The sequence below is a fragment of the Pipra filicauda genome, unplaced genomic scaffold (assembly GCF_003945595.2).
Source record: "Pipra filicauda isolate LSUMZ 115617 unplaced genomic scaffold, ASM394559v2 scaffold1166_size24776_pilon, whole genome shotgun sequence".
NCBI classification, from domain to species: Eukaryota; Metazoa; Chordata; class Aves; order Passeriformes; family Pipridae; genus Pipra; species Pipra filicauda.
The window spans coordinates 1-16316 of NW_024103614.1; the positions used below are offsets into that span (position 1 = coordinate 1).

Genomic DNA, 16316 nt, shown 5'->3' on the forward strand with positions numbered 1-16316 from the left:
TGCAGGACCCCCAAGCTGAGCCGCAAATGCCCCTTGGGGGGATATTGGGGATCCCCGGGAGGTGTTTTTTGGGGTCCCGGGGTGGGTTCCCGGCACAGCCCCGACGATGAGCAGGGGGATGTTGGGTCCCCGGAGCCACGTGGCGATCGCCGGATACCGGCGGGGAGTGGGGGGGACACGGGACAAACACACCGGCTTTGGGGACCCCTGGGACAGGCGGGGGTTGGAATCTGAAACGGGGGCCCGGAGAGGGGGAACTCCCGGCAGTCTGGAGAGGAGGGGGGAGCAGCGAGGGCTGTGGGAGGAGCCGGGACCCCCGGCAGCCTGGAGAGAGGGCTGGACACCTTGGGATCGCCAGCACCCCGAAGGCGAGAGTCGGGGGAGAAGGGACCCTGGGACCCCGAAACCCCCCGACCACCCTAAAAGGGACCCCGGAGAGGGGAGCCCCCGGGACCCCCGGGACCCCCAGCAGCCCAGAGAAGGGGGATCCCCAGAATGGCAAAGTGAGGAGCCCATAAAGGAAGGACCCCTGGGATTCCCGGGATCTCCGGCAGCCCAGAGAGGGCGGGAACCCTGGAGAGGGGGTTCCCCAATACATGTGAGACCTCCAGCAGCCCACCCAGGAGGGACCCCAGAACCCCAAAGTGGATGGACCAGCGAGGGGGAACTCCACTGCTGAGAGGGTTGTTTTGGGCTGAATCTTGGTGGTTTGGAGGTGATTCCTGGTGATTCCAGGTGACTTCTAGAGATGGAGCTGGGCAGGAGGGTGTCAGAGACTGGAACAGTTAATGATTTCTGCATTCTAAGAGACTTCTGCAGGCTTTTGACTTTCTGATGGGCAACTGGGCCCATCCCCCCTCCTCCAGTGCAGAAGATGTCAAGCCCCGAAAAGAAAAGGTGGGAAGAGACCACGAACTCCGCGCCAAAAAGGGAGACAGCACCCTATGGAAACAACTCCCCGCCTTGGGGGAGCTGCAAAGGATATAGATACTGACTGGTGACTTTGGGGGTTTTGGCGGGGTTTTTCTTCTTCTTCTCCCCCCACCGCCTGCGGATCAAGACGTCGCTGGATCCAGTGGGTGGTGATTATACCACTCTCATCTTTCCTTTTTTTTCTCTTGCTCTCCCTTACTCTTACCCTGTCTTTCTCTGCCCTATGCATTTGTTTTCCTCCTCCCCCGAAAGGTTATGACAGCACCCAAAATGTTAACATCCCTATTGATACAAGATTGTGAAAATAAATCTTGTCAATATATGTTTTCAGACACCGATTATTTAGTGTCGTTTTGCTTTAATCCACCCCAAAGGAATTATTGATAAAACCTGGGTTACCCCCCCCCTCTTTTCCTGGGGCGGGTTGTAACAGAGGGACCACCAACCCAATGCACCCACACCTTGTTTTCCCTCCTAAACCAGGAAAAATTCATCCCTTTGGGAAGTCTGTCTCTAAACTCTATGGCATGAGCCTGTAAGTCTGATAGATGTGTATTAGTTTGAGTTACTCTGGGCAGAAGGGAATGAGTTTACATAGAATAATTCCTTCCCAAAGCTTGGCCAGATGGAGGAGGAGGCTGCGAGGAAGAGGAAGATGCCCCAGGACCCCCAGGCAGGTGAGGAGGAAGTCAGTGCCCCTTTGCCCCTGTCTTGTCCTGTATCTCCCAGCCGAGCATCACCCCCGGCTGCAGGACAACCCCGCTGCCGCCGCCGTCCTGCCGGGGCCGGAGTTGGGGGGATGTCCTTGGCCTTCCCTCTGGGCCGGAGGCAAATCCCCTCCCTGTCCTTCTTCCCTCCTGCCCCAGGCCTCGAGCTGAGGACGGAGAGCCCGGAGGACAAATCCCCCCGGCAGAGCCTGGTGGGAGAGGCCGTTTTGAAGGGCTCCACGGCGCAGGAAGGCAGCGGGGAGGGAAAGCCACGAAGGTGCCCCAGGAGGAGGGTCTCCAAAGCCAGCCCAGGATGCTCTGAGGAGGAAAGACCCACCCTGTGCCGGGAAGGGGACGAGAGCTTGAGCCAGAGCCCTGACCTGGACGTCCATGAGCAGCTTCACACTAGGAAAAAGCCCTTCAAGTGCTTGGACTGTTGGAAGAGCTTCAGCCAGAGCTCCCACCTGATCTGCCACCAGCGCATCCACACTGGAGAACGGCCCTACAGGTGCTTGGAATGCAAGAAGAGGTTTCAGACCAGCGGGAATCTCCTCCTGCATGAGCGGACACACACAGGGGAGAGGCCCTTCCTCTGCACCCACTGTGGGAAGGGCTTCATCCAGAACTCCCACCTCGTCAGCCACCGGCACATCCACAGCGGGGAGAGGCCCTACAAGTGTGGGGAGTGTGGGAAGAGCTTCAGCCAGAGCTCTGCCTTGACCTCACACCAACGGACCCACCAGTAAGGGAAGCATTAAAGGTGCCTCGACTGTGGGAAGAGCTTTGTCTGCTGCTCCAACTCCATCACCCACTGGAGGAGTGATGTCTTCCCACATTGGGAAGACACCTGGCTGGTGGTCTCCACATCCTCCTGGTTCCCCACAGGCACCTGGGTGAACACAGTGGGAGAAACATCCATGGGGTCACAAACTGACCTGGGAAATTCAGTGGGAAGAGCTGATTTGTTGAATTTAAAACAAAGACATTCAACAAAGACATCTAAAGCCCCACCATTTTACTGGGATTTGGGGTCATTTGGAGATCCAGGGGAATATTTGGGAGGATTTGTTGTTTCTGGTGGGATGTGGGGGAGATTACCCCAAAATGGGGGTTCCCAGGCCGGGCAAACGGGGCCACATTGTCGTAGTTGTGCCAGCAGTTCATGTCCCCTGATCCTGTCTGTTCTCCAGGAACTCCCCTTGGCTGTTCCAGTGCCTGGCCTGGATCTCCCCACACGGGGTGTCCCCCCCAGGTGCCCAAATCTCTGCTGAAGTGCCTGAGCTGCTCCCAGTTGGAGATGTACCCGGGCAGGAACCTCTCCCGGTCGGGGCCGTTCACTCGGCTTTTCCCAGGACCTGGAACAGCCCTGGGTGTGCAGGGACACAGGGCAGGGGGTGCCCCCCCAGCAGCCCTCAGCCCCCACAGCAGGTTGGGAGATCAGGGGGCCACCCCGGACCCCCCTTTCCCACCCCCCTCTGCCCCACAGCTGCTGCAGCACCAGTTACTGAGTGGGGGAGTCCCCCCATCAGCCCCCCAGGGACGGACAGGGGGGTTGGGCACATGTGCACAATCGTCACCAGAGCAAGCACACAAAGGGTTACAGAAGCAGTGGACATTCCCAGGGCGGATCTACCCCCTCCCAGAGCCCCAGGGAACCGCTCCAGGGCTCAAGTGATGGGGGTCAGGGGAGACCCATGTGGGAACCCCCTGCCCTCTGTCCCCCTGCCCACTGTCCAACACCCCTTTTCTCCCCTCTCCCACCCCTTTCCCATCATCCCCACCGTCCCCAGCTCCCCCCCAACTCGGTTTGGGGGTGTTTCTTCCCCTATGCCCTGCTCGGTTTCACAGTCTCAGCCCCCTCCTCGCTCACTTTGGAGGTCCCAGCCCCCCTTTTCTCCCGTTCTCCCCCCTTTTCCCATTGTCCCCTGAAAGGCAGCTGTTAAATATTGGGTGCTGAAAAAGCTGCTCCATCGTGTCCATTCCAAATTAAGCCTACATTTCTTAGGAGGGACTGGCATCCAAAGGGCAGCAAGAAGAGTCTTCTAATTCTCTTCTGCTTGATCCTCTCTGCAGCTGCCCATTTTCCCTCAAACCAGGCGGGAAAACAGGACCAGCCCTGGTGTGGTCGGGGAGCAGCGCTGACCCCAAAGGGCTGCATTTCCCCTGCCGATGCTCCTGCTCTGCCCTCCCCCGGGGCTGGCTCTGCCTGGCGCTGGCCGGACGTGCTGGGGCTCCTCACTGAGCAAAGCCCTTGCCAAAGTTGAGGGGCAAGTGCCGAGCCCGGCTGGCCTGGGAGGAAGCGACAGCAGCGCGGGCCGAGCGGGCGGGATGGGGTCCGAGCAGCGGCGGGAAGTTGCAAACTTGGCAGCCAAGAAGTTGAACTAAAGTGAAGCAGCTCCAAAAGGCCGTGGTCTTGGCGTGGGGGCGGGAGGAAGGGGAGCTCCGTGACTGCGGCCGGGGCTGGTTGGGAGCGGAGCGGCCGGGGCTGCCCCCGGGGCTCGCGGGGGCCAACGGGGAACGGACAAACGGACCAACGGACCAACGGCCCCTGCGCTTCGGCAGCAGCAGCGGCAGCAGCAGCGACTGTAGCGACGCGCTCTCGCTCTGACTCTTGTTCGGGCTCTCCTTGCTCGAGCTCTTCGTCCTCCTCTCCCTCTCCCGGTGTCCCGCTGTCCCAGTGTCCCTGTGCCGGTGTCCCATTGCCGGTGTCCCTGTGCCAGTGTCCCACTCCCGCTGTCCCTGTCCCGTTCCCGGTCCCCCCTCCCCTTGCCGGCCCGGCCCATGGCCCCGGCCGTTCCCCTGTGCCGGGCGGGGCCGCCCCGTCCCCGGCCCTGGGCGGCCCGGCGCGGTCTCGCCCTCGCCCGGCTCCCGGCGCGCCGGCTGTGGCGCTGCTGGGCGCTCCTGTGGGGCTGGCTGTGGGACGGGCTCGGCCTCGCCGCCCCTTGGCTCCGCCTGGCTCGAGCCCGGCGCCTGCCGGGGCCGGCGGGGGCCGCGGGCGCCGCGGCCGCTGCCGCCTCCTCGGCGGCTTCCCCGGCCAGAGCTCCGCCGCTCGCCAGCCCGGCCGCCGGCAGCGAGCCGCCGCTGCCCGCTGCGGCTGGGGAAGCCCGGCCCGGGCCGCTTGAGGGGCGCTCGGGGGCCGTGCCGGGCCCCGGCCCCAACGCTGACGGCCACGTCTCGCCCGCACCGAAGGCCAAGGAGCCGCTGCACGAGCGCTACCGGCTGCATTCGCTGCTGGGCAGCGGCGGCTTCGGCCGCGTCTACGCGGGGACCTGCCTGGCGGACGGAGCCCCGGTGAGTGCAGCAGGAGGAGGAGGAGGAGGAGGAGGAGGAGGGCGGGACGGGCGGCGAGCTCAACCCGCCCTTCCCCTCGGCTTGCAGGTGGCCATCAAAGCCGTGTCCCGGGATGGCATCCGGCGCTGGGGCGAGCTGGTGAGCGAGCGGGGCCAGCGGCAGAAAGCGGGGCGGGACGGGCGGGGACGAGCCGAGGCCCGGCAGGGTGGAAGCCGCCGGGACACCTGGAGGGAGAGGGGCCGTGGGCTCGGTGGGGGACGGGGAGCATCCAGGGCTGGCCGAGGGGGAGCAGGCAGACAGGCACGGCATCAGCCCCACTGACGACCCCGTGGTCCCCCCGCAGCCCGACGGCACCCGGGCCCCCCTGGAGATCGTGCTGCTGGACAAGGTGTCCAATGGCTTCCCTGGGGTCATCCAGCTCCTGGAGTGGTTCGAGCTCCCCAACGGGTTCCTGTTGGTGATGGAGCATCCGGAGCCGTCTCAGGACCTCTCTCGCTTACTGAGGGCGTGGGGGTTCCTGCCGGAGGAGATGGCGTGGGGGCTGTTCCGCCAGGTGCTGCAGGCCGTGCGGCACTGCACCAGCTGCGGCGTCCTGCACCGGGACATCAAGCCCCAGAACATCCTCCTCCACCTGGCCAGCGGCGAGGCCAAGCTCCTCGACTTTGGATGTGGCACCTTCCTTAAGGACACGGTCTACACCCAGTTTGCAGGTGAGCCCACAGCGTGGGGATGCTCCTGGTGCCGGGCATCGCATGGCCATGCCCGGGTGTGGCACCGGAGATTGCCCCTTTGGCCGAGGGGGAACAGGATTAGTTCTTCAGCCAAGTTGCTTTTGGATGGGGCTGGGGGGTTACTGTGAGACAGGCCCCGGCCTTGCCGACAGCCTGTGCCACCCACCCTGTCCCGGGCTGGGTCTGGGGCAGGGGGGAGCCAGCCTGACCAAAACCCCTGCAAGGGTAGCAGAGAAGGGGGTCAGAACTGTGCACCAGCTGGCTTGGTGTGCAGGCGAGGAAGGGCTTGGGCTGCTCCGCTCGCCTTGTTTGCCTTGGCTTATGATGAATTGTTGAGGCAGTGCAGTGGGGCGGGGAGAAGGCACGGCTTTTCCCCACCACTGGGTGGGTTTTTCCCTTGCATGAAATGGTTGGGCCTTGCCAGGGCTTCCGCTGCCCTCTTGGACACCAGCGGCTTCTTCTCCAACCCAGAGTTTGTAACCAAGAGTCAGGGGCCGGCGAGAAGGCAGTGGGTCCCAGCGTGTGCCACTGGGGCAGGCCCCACATTGCCAGGGCTGCTGGGGTGAGGCTCTGGGAGCAGGCAGCATCCACCTGCTGAACTGCGTCTGTATTCCGTAGGAACACTGTCATACAGCCCGCCAGAGTGGATCTACCTCAAGCGCTACCACGGCGAGGAGGCGACCATCTGGTCCCTGGGCATCCTGCTCTACCAGATGGTCTGCGGGAAGCACCCTTTCCGCAAAGGCCCCAACACCATCTGGGCCCAGCTCCCGTTCCCAGCACGGGTCTCTCCAGGTGGATACCAATCTTTGTGGCACAGGGGGAATAACGGTGTTGGGAGAGGGCAGCGGGCTCACGAGGACGCCGCTCTTGAAGCTGTTTGTGTCCCATGGGTGGCTGGAGGAGGTGGCCTGTGTCCTGCCATCCTGCTCTCCTCCAAAAGGGAGAATCGATGGAGAAGTTTGGGCACAGCTCTGAGCACAGCCAGCACAGCCTGGGCACGTGGACAGTGGGACAGAGGGGACAGGATCCTTCTCCAACTGACCGGCCATTTTCCCCCCAGGCTGCCAGCACCTTATCAGGTGGTGTTTGTCCATCCGCCCCTCGGACAGGCCAGCATTGGAAGACCTGTTGTGCCATCCTTGGGTGCAGGGCATTCCCCTGCCCTAGAAGACGGGAGAGATCCACGTGCTCCCTTTGATCCAGGGGCCTGGCAGGTAACACCTCCACACATCTCTTGGCAATAAGAACCAAAGGAAACCAGACTTTTTTGTCAGCCTGTAGCACTGGGGGGGGGTCATCCCACGGGAACACGCCCCTCTTTGTGCTGGAGCTGGGCTGCAGACCCGGTCTCCCAAGTGCTGGTGGCCACCATCCAACCTGGTTTTGCTCGTCCCGCTTCACAGACAGCTGGGCCCTCGGCAGAACGCTGACAGCCTGGTCTGGCCCCCAGGGAAGGAGAAGGGGCCTCTGCAGAAGCTGTGCCGGGTGGGCCTGCTGCTGGAGACATCGAGGACGACGTCAGGGATGACAAGCTCTCAGTTGACCTGGACGCCGGCGAGCTGAAGAGGATGGCCTTTGATTCTGGCCCCTTCCTCCAAGCCGTGCTCCACACGCCGTTTGCAGATGAGTCCACACCCAGGGGGTGCTCCCGGACACGGGCATTGCTCAGCCTGGCTGGGCACCGAAGGTTCCCCCTTTGCTGGTGGGGAACCTGAGGAATTCTTCAGCCGGCTGCCAAGCTGCTTCTTGGCAGGAGGGCGGGCGGGTGCTCTGGGCTGGGTGTGAAATGGGAGCCCGGCTCTGCCCCCAGCCTCTGCCACTGCCCCTTTGCTGGGCGGGGCTGGGGCAGGGGCAGCCAGCCTGCCAAAAACAAACCCCCGTGGGGGGAGCAAAGGCAGGGCTGCAGAACACCAGCTGCTTTGGGCTGCAGGCCAGGAAAGGCTTGGGCTGCCTTGGCTTAGGAGCCTTTCTTTGGGCCAGTGCTGCAGGGCAGGGAGAAGGCCTGGGTTTTCCTCAGCTGGAGGAGGTGGGGTTTTCCTTTGGCCTGCAGGGCTTGGGCCTTCCTCAGAACCCTGACAGAAGGTTAACATTTTACCTTTTTTTCTTGTTTCCACTTTTGGTTTGTAATCTCTGTTCATGAATTTGTTGTTTGTTTTCCAGGGAAGAGTTGGAGCTGGTGCCCAGTCCGGGTTGGGAAGGGCTGGGACCATCCCTGGAGAGGATCTGACGTCCCCTCTGAGAAGGCTGAGGACATCCTTTGGGACATGCTCTTCTTGCAGCAGCAGATCTTGTGAGGTAGATGCTCCTCTTGCCCATCTTGTCAGCAGGAGTGGGATAATGGCTTTGGGGAGATGGCAGCAGGCACATGAACATCCCGCTCTTGCAGCTGCTGAGGAGGTTGATCTCCTGGGCTTGGCTGGAGGAGGTGGCACCTGTGTTGAGTAATTGCTGAAATCCAGTCGATCTGGGATGACCCCAAATGACAGTTTAGTTTTCAGCTTGCTCGAGCTGTATCTCAGCTGTTCTCTGAACACTTCTCTCCCCCACCTGCCTAGTACTTCCCAACTGCTCCCTCCTGTCCCTGCAATGAGTTCCCAGCTCCTCATGGTCTCCATCAAACCACTGAGAGAAGAAATAGAAACTCACAGTCCCCCGGAGTGCCCAAATGAGGAACAATGTAATCCTGGAGAAGTCCTAGAGAATTAGATAAGGGATGTCCCAAACCAGCAGGATGCAAACTAAGCTCTGGGTACCCAGATAATGAAAGAACAAACTTTATTTTTGGTGGTGAAACACAATGGTGCTGTGCTGCTCAAGAACTGAGGTCAGGATGACAGAGAAGGCCCGGAAGGACCAGAAAAGGACTTCCAATAGGGGTGTGGCTGTGTAAAGCAAAGTACTGAATCTGTATTAAGTAAGCCAGACTATTGAATGCACATGTAAACAGTGTGTGTAATAAACAGCCCTGTCTGTCCTTTGGCACGGTGCATTAGAGGAGCTCTCCTCTGAACGCCCAGCATGCTGAATAAAGAAGAATGCTCTTTTTAACATCTCCAAATTGGGGTGAAGAAGTTTGTTTCTGCTGCTTTTCAGTGTCATTTTTGGCCCCCAGACAGGACACCTCTGCCTGATCTCCCGCGGATCCGAGGGATCTCTGGATCTTCACGCCAGCACCAGGACTTTGCTGCAGAAGAGCACAGATCCCCAGCCCAGTCTGGGACACAGGTAAGATCCCACTGGATAACAAGGCATTCTTTTTGGGAATCCTGCCCATGTCAAACGTATGGATCTTTCAGTGCACTGGGGGGTTCTTTGGTATTTTGGGAATCCTGCTCATCTGAGACCTGTGGATCTTCCAGCCCTTTGGGTGGGTTCTTTGGTATTCTGGAATTTGGTCTCTGGCTTTGTTTTATCGATCACTATTGTTCTGTACTTGTATTTGTTTCTGTGTTGTAACATTTTGGGTCTACTGTTTAGAGCTGGGAAGTGGGCAATCTGAAGGGGGAATTTGGAAGAAGTCCCCCCTTGGTTGCATTTTGCAATATTGGATGAAGATTGGCGGCCCCCCCGGAGGAACAGCTCCCAGGGAGAATTTAATGGAGTGTTGGAATCAATGGGTGGCTGTTCTGGAACACTGAATTAGAATCCATTGTTGCAGTTGATGCTGTTTGAGAAGGGGAACAGAAGTGGAGGGAGGTTATGTCTGGTGATGTGTTTTTCACTTTGCAGAACCTGTGAAAGGGCAGAAAGATTGTGGTGTGAATGCAGCGCCCTCAGAGCCCTTGGTGTGAGCCCGGAAAGGAAGATCAAGCTGAGGGACAAGATCAGCCTAATTTGGGGACATTGTTGGAGGTTGGAGTTGCAGTTCTGGAAGAAATCCCTGAGGAAATGGTGCCCCTGGGGAGAGGAAGAGGACGAGAGCATGGGCAGCCTGCTTCAAACATCCCCCCAGGAGACTTGGGATCAGTCCCTGTGCATCCTGTAAGAGAGATGGACACTGGAAATGGGATTGTCCGCAACTGAAACTTCAGAACCCTCCGAACCCTCTCGTGGCATCACTGAAGACGACTGAGGGGGCACCAGAGGATTCTTCCCCATCAGAACATCTGGTTCCAGCCAAGCTAAGCACAATTGTTTGTGGCTGTGGGAACTTGTTCCTCTGTGTTAAATGCAGGGAAATGAAACTCAAGGGACAATTCTAGAACAATTGTCTGGTGTGCCAGGGAATTGGGAAACTGGGCCATTTTTAATGCTGTGGCTTTGAAATTGGGGAAACAGTGGTTGGCTCCCCAGTTTTTGTATTTCCCCAATTCCCCAAAGCCTCTGCTTGGGAGAGATCTCTTGGCAAAATGAAATGCCACAATCCAATTGAAAAATGGTCCAACATAGGTTATTACTGCAGAGCCTAATTCTGTGGAAGTTTCTAGTTTTGCATGAGAGTCTCCCAAAGCAGAAGTAATCCATCTGCCACCATCACTTGGGGATGCAGTGGTTCCAACAGGATGGGCTGGAGAGGTGCCTCCATGATCCAAGAGAGCAGAACCCGTGAGAATTCCAGAGAAACCTGGAGTGGGGTTGGTGGGGCCAAAGCAATGTCCTTTGCAAATAGAAAGTTGTAAGGGATTCTCACCCTTTGTAGAACAATTGATGAAATTTTGCTTGTGAAAAGAATGTGAATCTAAATGGAATGCTCCAGTTTTGCCAGTCAAGCAGGCAAATGGAAGGCTATGCCAGTTCGTCCAAGACCTCAGAGCTATAAAGAACAGAGTAGAAGATATACAAGCAGTCGTAGCGAATCCTTACACTTTACTAACTCCCCTAAATGAGGGTTTAATATGTTTCACAGGATTAGGTTTGAAAACTGCCTTTTTCTGTCTCCCTTTGAGTTGGGAAAGTCAAGAGTTTTTTGCTTTCCAATGGGAAAATGCAAAGCCGGGGAGGAAAACCCATCTGACTTTGGTGGTCCTCTTGCAGGGGTTTAAAAATAGCCCCCCAATATTTGGAACTCAATTGGCAAAGGGACTGGAGGAATGGAGAAGTCCAAACCCACCCTCTTGGAGCCTTATTGCAGTGTGGGGATGATCTTTTGATAGCCACTGATGCTGAGCAGCAACGTTGGGGTCAGACTGTGGCCCTGTGGAATTTCCTTGGGCTGAGTGGATATGGGGTGTCCCAAACACAAAGTGCAAGTAGTCCAGAGCCCAGGAGCCTCCGTGGGCTTTGAAATTCTCCAAGGACAAGGGAGGCTGGGCCAGGAAGGAAAGAAGCAACCTGTCAACTGCCCCAGCCCCAGCCAAGGAAGCCCAGAGCGGGATTGCTTCCAGACTAGAGGAGAAGTGTATTGGGGCAGAGCTGACTTAGGAGACAGCCCCTTGGAAAGTCCTGGTTGGGAATTGTTTCCCAGTGGGGGCAGCTTTGTCCGGCATGGAAAACAATTCTCTGGATGCACAGAACTCCCCACCACCAGGTCAGAGATCCTGACAGAGATCCTTCTCCCAGTAGAAGAAAATGAGTCTAGTGCTAAGGATTGTCAACTCCTTGAAACCTCAGGAGCAAACTTTGCTCCAGGAGGCTGGGCAGTTACCCCAAGTGGGCAAATAATAGTCCCTGAGCCAATCTCCTGTGACCTGGTGGATGGGGAACATGAGGGTATTCCTTGGAGTGAAGCAAATTATTGAAACATTTGCCCAAGTGGGTTCTAGGTCCAAAACTGACCCCAGTTGTACAAGCAGTGAGTCAGCAGTGTGGTGTGTGGAAGAGAAATAATCCAAACCCTGCCACTGGAGTGGGAACAGGTGATGGAAAATGCAGAAATGCTGCAGGTGAATGTTGGCAGATGGATGTGACTGAATTGCCCAGAAAAGGGGGGTGTAAAGATCTCCTGGTCTTGGGGGATACCTTCTCTGGGTGGCCAGAGGCTTTTCCTTGTCACACCAACCGGGCTGGGGAAGTGAGTGGAATATTGTTGAATCCAAGAATCCCTGGATTCGAGGTACATTTGGGAATGTCATCAGACAGAGGTGCCCACTTGATTGTAGAAGTGGTCCAACAAGTCAAGTCAGGGATGCATTATTGCAGAATTCCAAAGGCCAGAGCCCCTTGGGTAATTGAGAGGTTGTCTGAGAAGAAACCAAATGCTCAAGTCTGCTTTGGCTCTCCTGACAATAGTTAATTGGGTCTTGACTTGGGAGCAAAATTTACATCTCCTTTTAGTCTCAAATGTGACCCAAGTGTTGCCCCCAAGGGATTGCTGGGTGTGCACTCCTTTACCTGAAAAGACAAGGAAGCCATTCACCATTTCTGCCTTCCCTATTCTGGCAGAAATGATTCCTGGTCACTGGGTGGGCACTTGTGTTCCCCAAAAAGTAGACCCAGCAGTGAGTGTGCAAGTACCCCCCCCCACCTCTGACAATCCTGCCTGTGTCCAAAGCTGTAACCCCCACTAAAGGAACAGGACAAGTGGATTGTGTTAATGAGAGTGGCCCGTTTGTGGGAAATCACCCCAATGTCCTCAAACCCTTCCTGCTGGGGAAATGACTGATCCTTGGCCGGTCCCCAAAGGAACGGGGTGGGATTGGTGTGTGGAAATAACACCTGTGAAGGGTTGCCCCAAAGCTGGAAGGGCATTTGTATTTCAGCTTGCATCAGGATTCAGTGCTGTAGCTGTTCTAATGCCTTGAGCTGTAAAATGAAATAAAGCTCCTAAGACACTCTATCCCTTCAGGAGCTTAGTCTGAAAAAAGGGGGGATTTGATGTGGGATATAGAAGACTGCTCCCAACATTTCTCTATGGCCAAGGAAGGAGAACTGTAATCTTGGAGAGGTCCTGGAGAATTGGATCAGGGATGTAACTAAGCAAAGAGGATGGAAGCTGAGCTCTGTGGGCCCAGAGAAGATCAAACCCAAACGTTGCAGTCTTTGTGGTGAAAGGTAATGACACTGTGTCTGCTCAGAACCGAGGTCAAGAAGTGGACACCTCAACTTTGGGGGGCACCAGATACCAAAAAACCCACCAGAGAGCCCTGAAGGAGACCCCAAAGGACCAACTAAGGACTTGCAATAGGGGGGGTGACTGTGTAAAGCAAAGTAACATCTATGTCTTAAGTAAGGGAGAATCTCTAATGAATCTGGAAACTGTGTGTGTAATGTAAAGCCCTGTGTGGCTGTCACTGAAGTGCTGAGGCTGAACAACAGGCCCTGAGCCAAAGCTGAGCTCTAGATGAACCTTCCAACCTAACAGTCTGTTTATCCCTGTATTTGCTCCTTAGCTAAAACTGTGTATGTTTGTTGGTCAAAGATGTAGTGTGGAAAGACTCCCCGTGTATCTGCCCCTGAACAAAATAAATGTGCTTATTAGTGAGATCTGTGAGTCTCAGCTCATTAGTGAATGATATTTGTATGTGTTGATTAATCAAATCTTATGTCTGATTGTGAGCAAAATGTGATCTTTATCTTCCTGTCTTTAGAGAGTGGTCAAGGCCCTGGCAGTGGATGTGTGGCCTTGTTTGGCAGCAGATGGGGCAGGTTGACTGCCTGGGTTTTCCCCTTAAGCCCTGGCCAGGCTGTGGGTGGAACCCAGGAGGAGAAGGGAGCCAGATGGTTTTGCACACTCGTAGCTCTGTGAGCTTGTTTCTGCAAGGCCAGAAAAGCTGGACCCCCTCCCAGCAGAGATGGAGCCCTCCCCTACGAGTGGACGCCCTGGGTGGGATTTCCCGTGCCCGGGAGGGGTTCTCCAACCCTTGGCTGCGACCGGGGCTCCCCCGCTGCCGTGCGGGCCTGGCTGAGGGGAACAGATGAGGGCAACTGGGCAGGGAGCTTTTCTACTCACTCCAGGCACTCTTGGTAGGAACGATGAGGTGCGTTACTGAGCTCAGCCTTTTGTCATTCTTTGCTGCTTTGCACTGCAGTAAAATTACACACTTGTTCTCCAAAGTTGGTGTCGGTGTCTCTTGTGCTGACCCTCGTCGCAGGCAAAAGAGTTCCCTGGGGCCCTGCAGTGTCACAATGGTCCCCTGATTCCATGGGACAACATTCCTAATTTACTGTCTAGACTGGAGGAAAATCCCAGGAAGGGTCGTGGTTTGTTAGGACTTGCTTTGTCTGAATGAGCCCCGGGGGGCTTTTGGTGCTGAGTCCTTGAACCTCAGGTACTGAGGGGAGATTGCACAAACCTGTCCAGAAGTGAAAGTCAGAAGGAGAACCCAAAGTATCTCAAAGCATTAATGGGTCCCACTGAGGGCCATTCCCAAGACAGGCTCCTCATGGACTGGTTGGAGGAGAGGATTGGAGGCCATGATTGCACAAAGCTCTCAAAGGCTCAGTTTCCAAAGGAAATCCCAAAGCTCCTTAAAAACCCTGGAGGACCTACTGACAAAGCCTCTCAAGGGACTAATTAAAGCAGAGAATTGGAGACCATGATTGATCAAACCTCTCCTAGACTCAGAGTCAAAAGGAAAGGCAAAGGACCTGAATAAACCTTTAGTCCCTTCAAGCATTAACGAGCCCCATTGAGGGCCCTTCCTGACCAAGCCTCTTCAGGGACTCATTAGAGCAGAGAACTGGAGGTCAGGATTGCACAAACTTCTGCGAGATTCCAAAGCAAAACCCAAAGGCCTTGGAAAACCCTGCAGTCCCTTGAAGCCTTCAGGAGCCCCCCAAGGGCCATTCCTGACAAAGCCTCCCCAGGGACTCTCCAGCAGATCCTTGGGGGCCGTGAGTGCAGGGAGGCAAAGGCTCTGTGCAGGCAGCTGAGATGTTGAGCACAGCCTGGCTTGGTTGGAGGCAGCAGAAAGGCCCAGCCCTGACCCCCAGCCCGGGGAAGGCAGATCCTGTCCCTCACACCTCGCTCAGGGCTCTGCCGGGGGCACTGCCTTGGGGGGTGACGCTGAGGGAAGGACAAGGGGGTGCCAGTGCCCAGCCTGCCCGGGCCCTTTGCTGTGCCCTGCCAGCAGCAGCCTCCCCGTGCTGTGCCCAGGCTGCTCCTTTCAGCTGCGGGCACAGACAGGGCCCAGCTGTGCCTGCTGCTGTCCCATCCTGCGCTCAGCACCAGGGATGGGGCAGCCCAAAGAGAAGCCCCGTTGCTGGAGTGAGCCCAGGCCCTCAGGCACAGGGGAGCTCCCAGGGCCTGTGCCAGCCAGGGGCCTTGTGCTGGGCTGTCACAGGTCAGGGCAGGGGCAGCTGGAGAGCCCCTGGCCCAGCCCTGAGTCACGGGCTGAGCCATCAGCTCCTGCAGAGAGAAGGGACCTCACAGGCCCTTCCCCAGACACCTTCCTGCTCTTGACCTGTCCCTTCCAGAGACAGAAGTGACCTCACAGCCCCTTCACAGCCACCAGCATCCTTCTGGATAGTGAGTTGCTGAAATACAACTGATCACACAGCACCGTACCAGCCAACACCCTCCTTTTTGTGACCTACCACAGGGCCAGAGAAAAGGAAGCTTGTTTCATCAAATCTATCCAACACATTTCCTAACAAGAGGTTGAGGGCAGAAATGTTCCTCAATGGAACTGCTGTGTTTATCCTGCTGCATTTGACAGCTGCACTTCTGCCTCTCTCTCACTTGGGCCTTCAAAGAGCTCTCCAAGGAAAAGCTTCATTGAGTCCCAGAATACCAGAGGCTGGCAGAGCCCCCTGAGCAGCCCTGCCCTGGCTGTGGCTGGGCTGCAGTTCCCTTTGCCCAGAGCAGCCCCTGTCCTGCTGGGTTGGTGCTCGTGGCTGCAGCGCTGTTGGTCCCAGCCCAAGGCTTTGGCTGTCCCTGGGCAGTGCTGGCCCCACAGGGAGCGTCTCTGCAACCACCCCCACCCAATGGGCTCTGCTGGGCAAGTGTTTCACAGGGGACATGGCTGGGACAGCTGGGCTGGACTGACCCAAGGGATATTCCATTCCATGGGATGGCATGATCAGCAATAAGCTGAGAGAAAGGAAGGCAGAAAGGAAGGTGGGCAGGGGGCAGACGTGGATGTCCTTCATTAATACATTTGTCTTCCAACGAAACCTCTCCATGGACCGAATTCTTGCCTCCCAGGGGTTTTCTTTGTTTCTGCACGTGGCCTTTGCTTTTTGCTTTCCTCTCTCCAGTTAATCTCCCTTTCTGTTGACCAAGGATTTCTTCCCCTGCTTTTCTCCTGTTGTCTGACTGAGGAGGGGAAGGGAGAGAGCAACTTGGCTGTCCCTGGATGGCCAGACAGGTTTAACCACAGTCACCTTGCCCAAAGCTTCTCTTCTAGGCACCCCCAGAAATGTCAGGTGTCCACACCTGAGCTTGGTTATGCCCTGCTCACCCCCTCCCCCAGGGCGGTCAAGTGCAGAACCCATGTGGATCTCTGCAGTGACAGGGGGATGCCAGGAATGATCAGTGTTGGAGGCTGAAGGGAGTTGAACAGGGGACAATTGGGAAAAGCCCCCCATGGGGACTGGCCCAGAGCATGCGCAGTCCCTCAGCACCTTCCCGGCCACAGCTCCTCATTGGCTGCCCGTCCGCTCGCTGTCCCATTGGCTGGCTATTGGCTACACTTGGCTCCATCGCACTCTCCCATTGGCTGGCCCTTCGCGCCACCACGCAGCTTCCCCATTGGCTGCCTCTGGGCAACTCCCCATTGGCTGCTCCCCGGCAACAGGGCTGCTCTCTTAGCAACAGCACCGACCCTTCAAC

At 57.0% G+C, this 16316-nt stretch overlaps 1 protein-coding gene across 2 annotated transcripts; it reads left to right on the top strand.

Moving 5' to 3' along the window:
• Positions 1-4421: 4421 nt before the first annotated feature.
• LOC113989997 (serine/threonine-protein kinase pim-1-like) lies at positions 4422-13027 on the top strand. 2 transcript variants are annotated; one of them, XM_039384873.1, is made up of 8 exons: positions 4422-4931; positions 5019-5069; positions 5275-5641; positions 6281-6457; positions 6726-6879; positions 7069-7960; positions 8778-8890; positions 9395-13027. In XM_039384873.1, exons 1-5 carry the CDS (start codon positions 4422-4424, stop codon positions 6830-6832), a joined length of 1212 nt encoding a protein of 403 aa, XP_039240807.1. In that variant the 3' UTR covers positions 6833-6879; positions 7069-7960; positions 8778-8890; positions 9395-13027. The 2 variants fall into 2 exon arrangements, with proteins under 2 accessions (XP_039240807.1, XP_039240808.1); XM_039384874.1 differs by having other exon boundaries at positions 6726-6875.
• The last annotated feature ends 3289 nt before the right edge of the window (positions 13028-16316 follow it).

Bases quoted from the DNA above. Each gene is read 5' to 3' on its own strand.
- LOC113989997 (XM_039384873.1), top strand. From the start codon at position 4,422: ATGGCCCCGGCCGTTCCCCTGTGCCGGGCGGGGCCGCCCCGTCCCCGG. The intron at 4,932-5,018 runs GTGAGTGCAGCA...CTCGGCTTGCAG, and splicing joins GCCTGGCGGACGGAGCCCCG to GTGGCCATCAAAGCCGTGTC. The intron at 6,458-6,725 runs GTGGATACCAAT...TTTTCCCCCCAG, and splicing joins CCCAGCACGGGTCTCTCCAG to GCTGCCAGCACCTTATCAGG.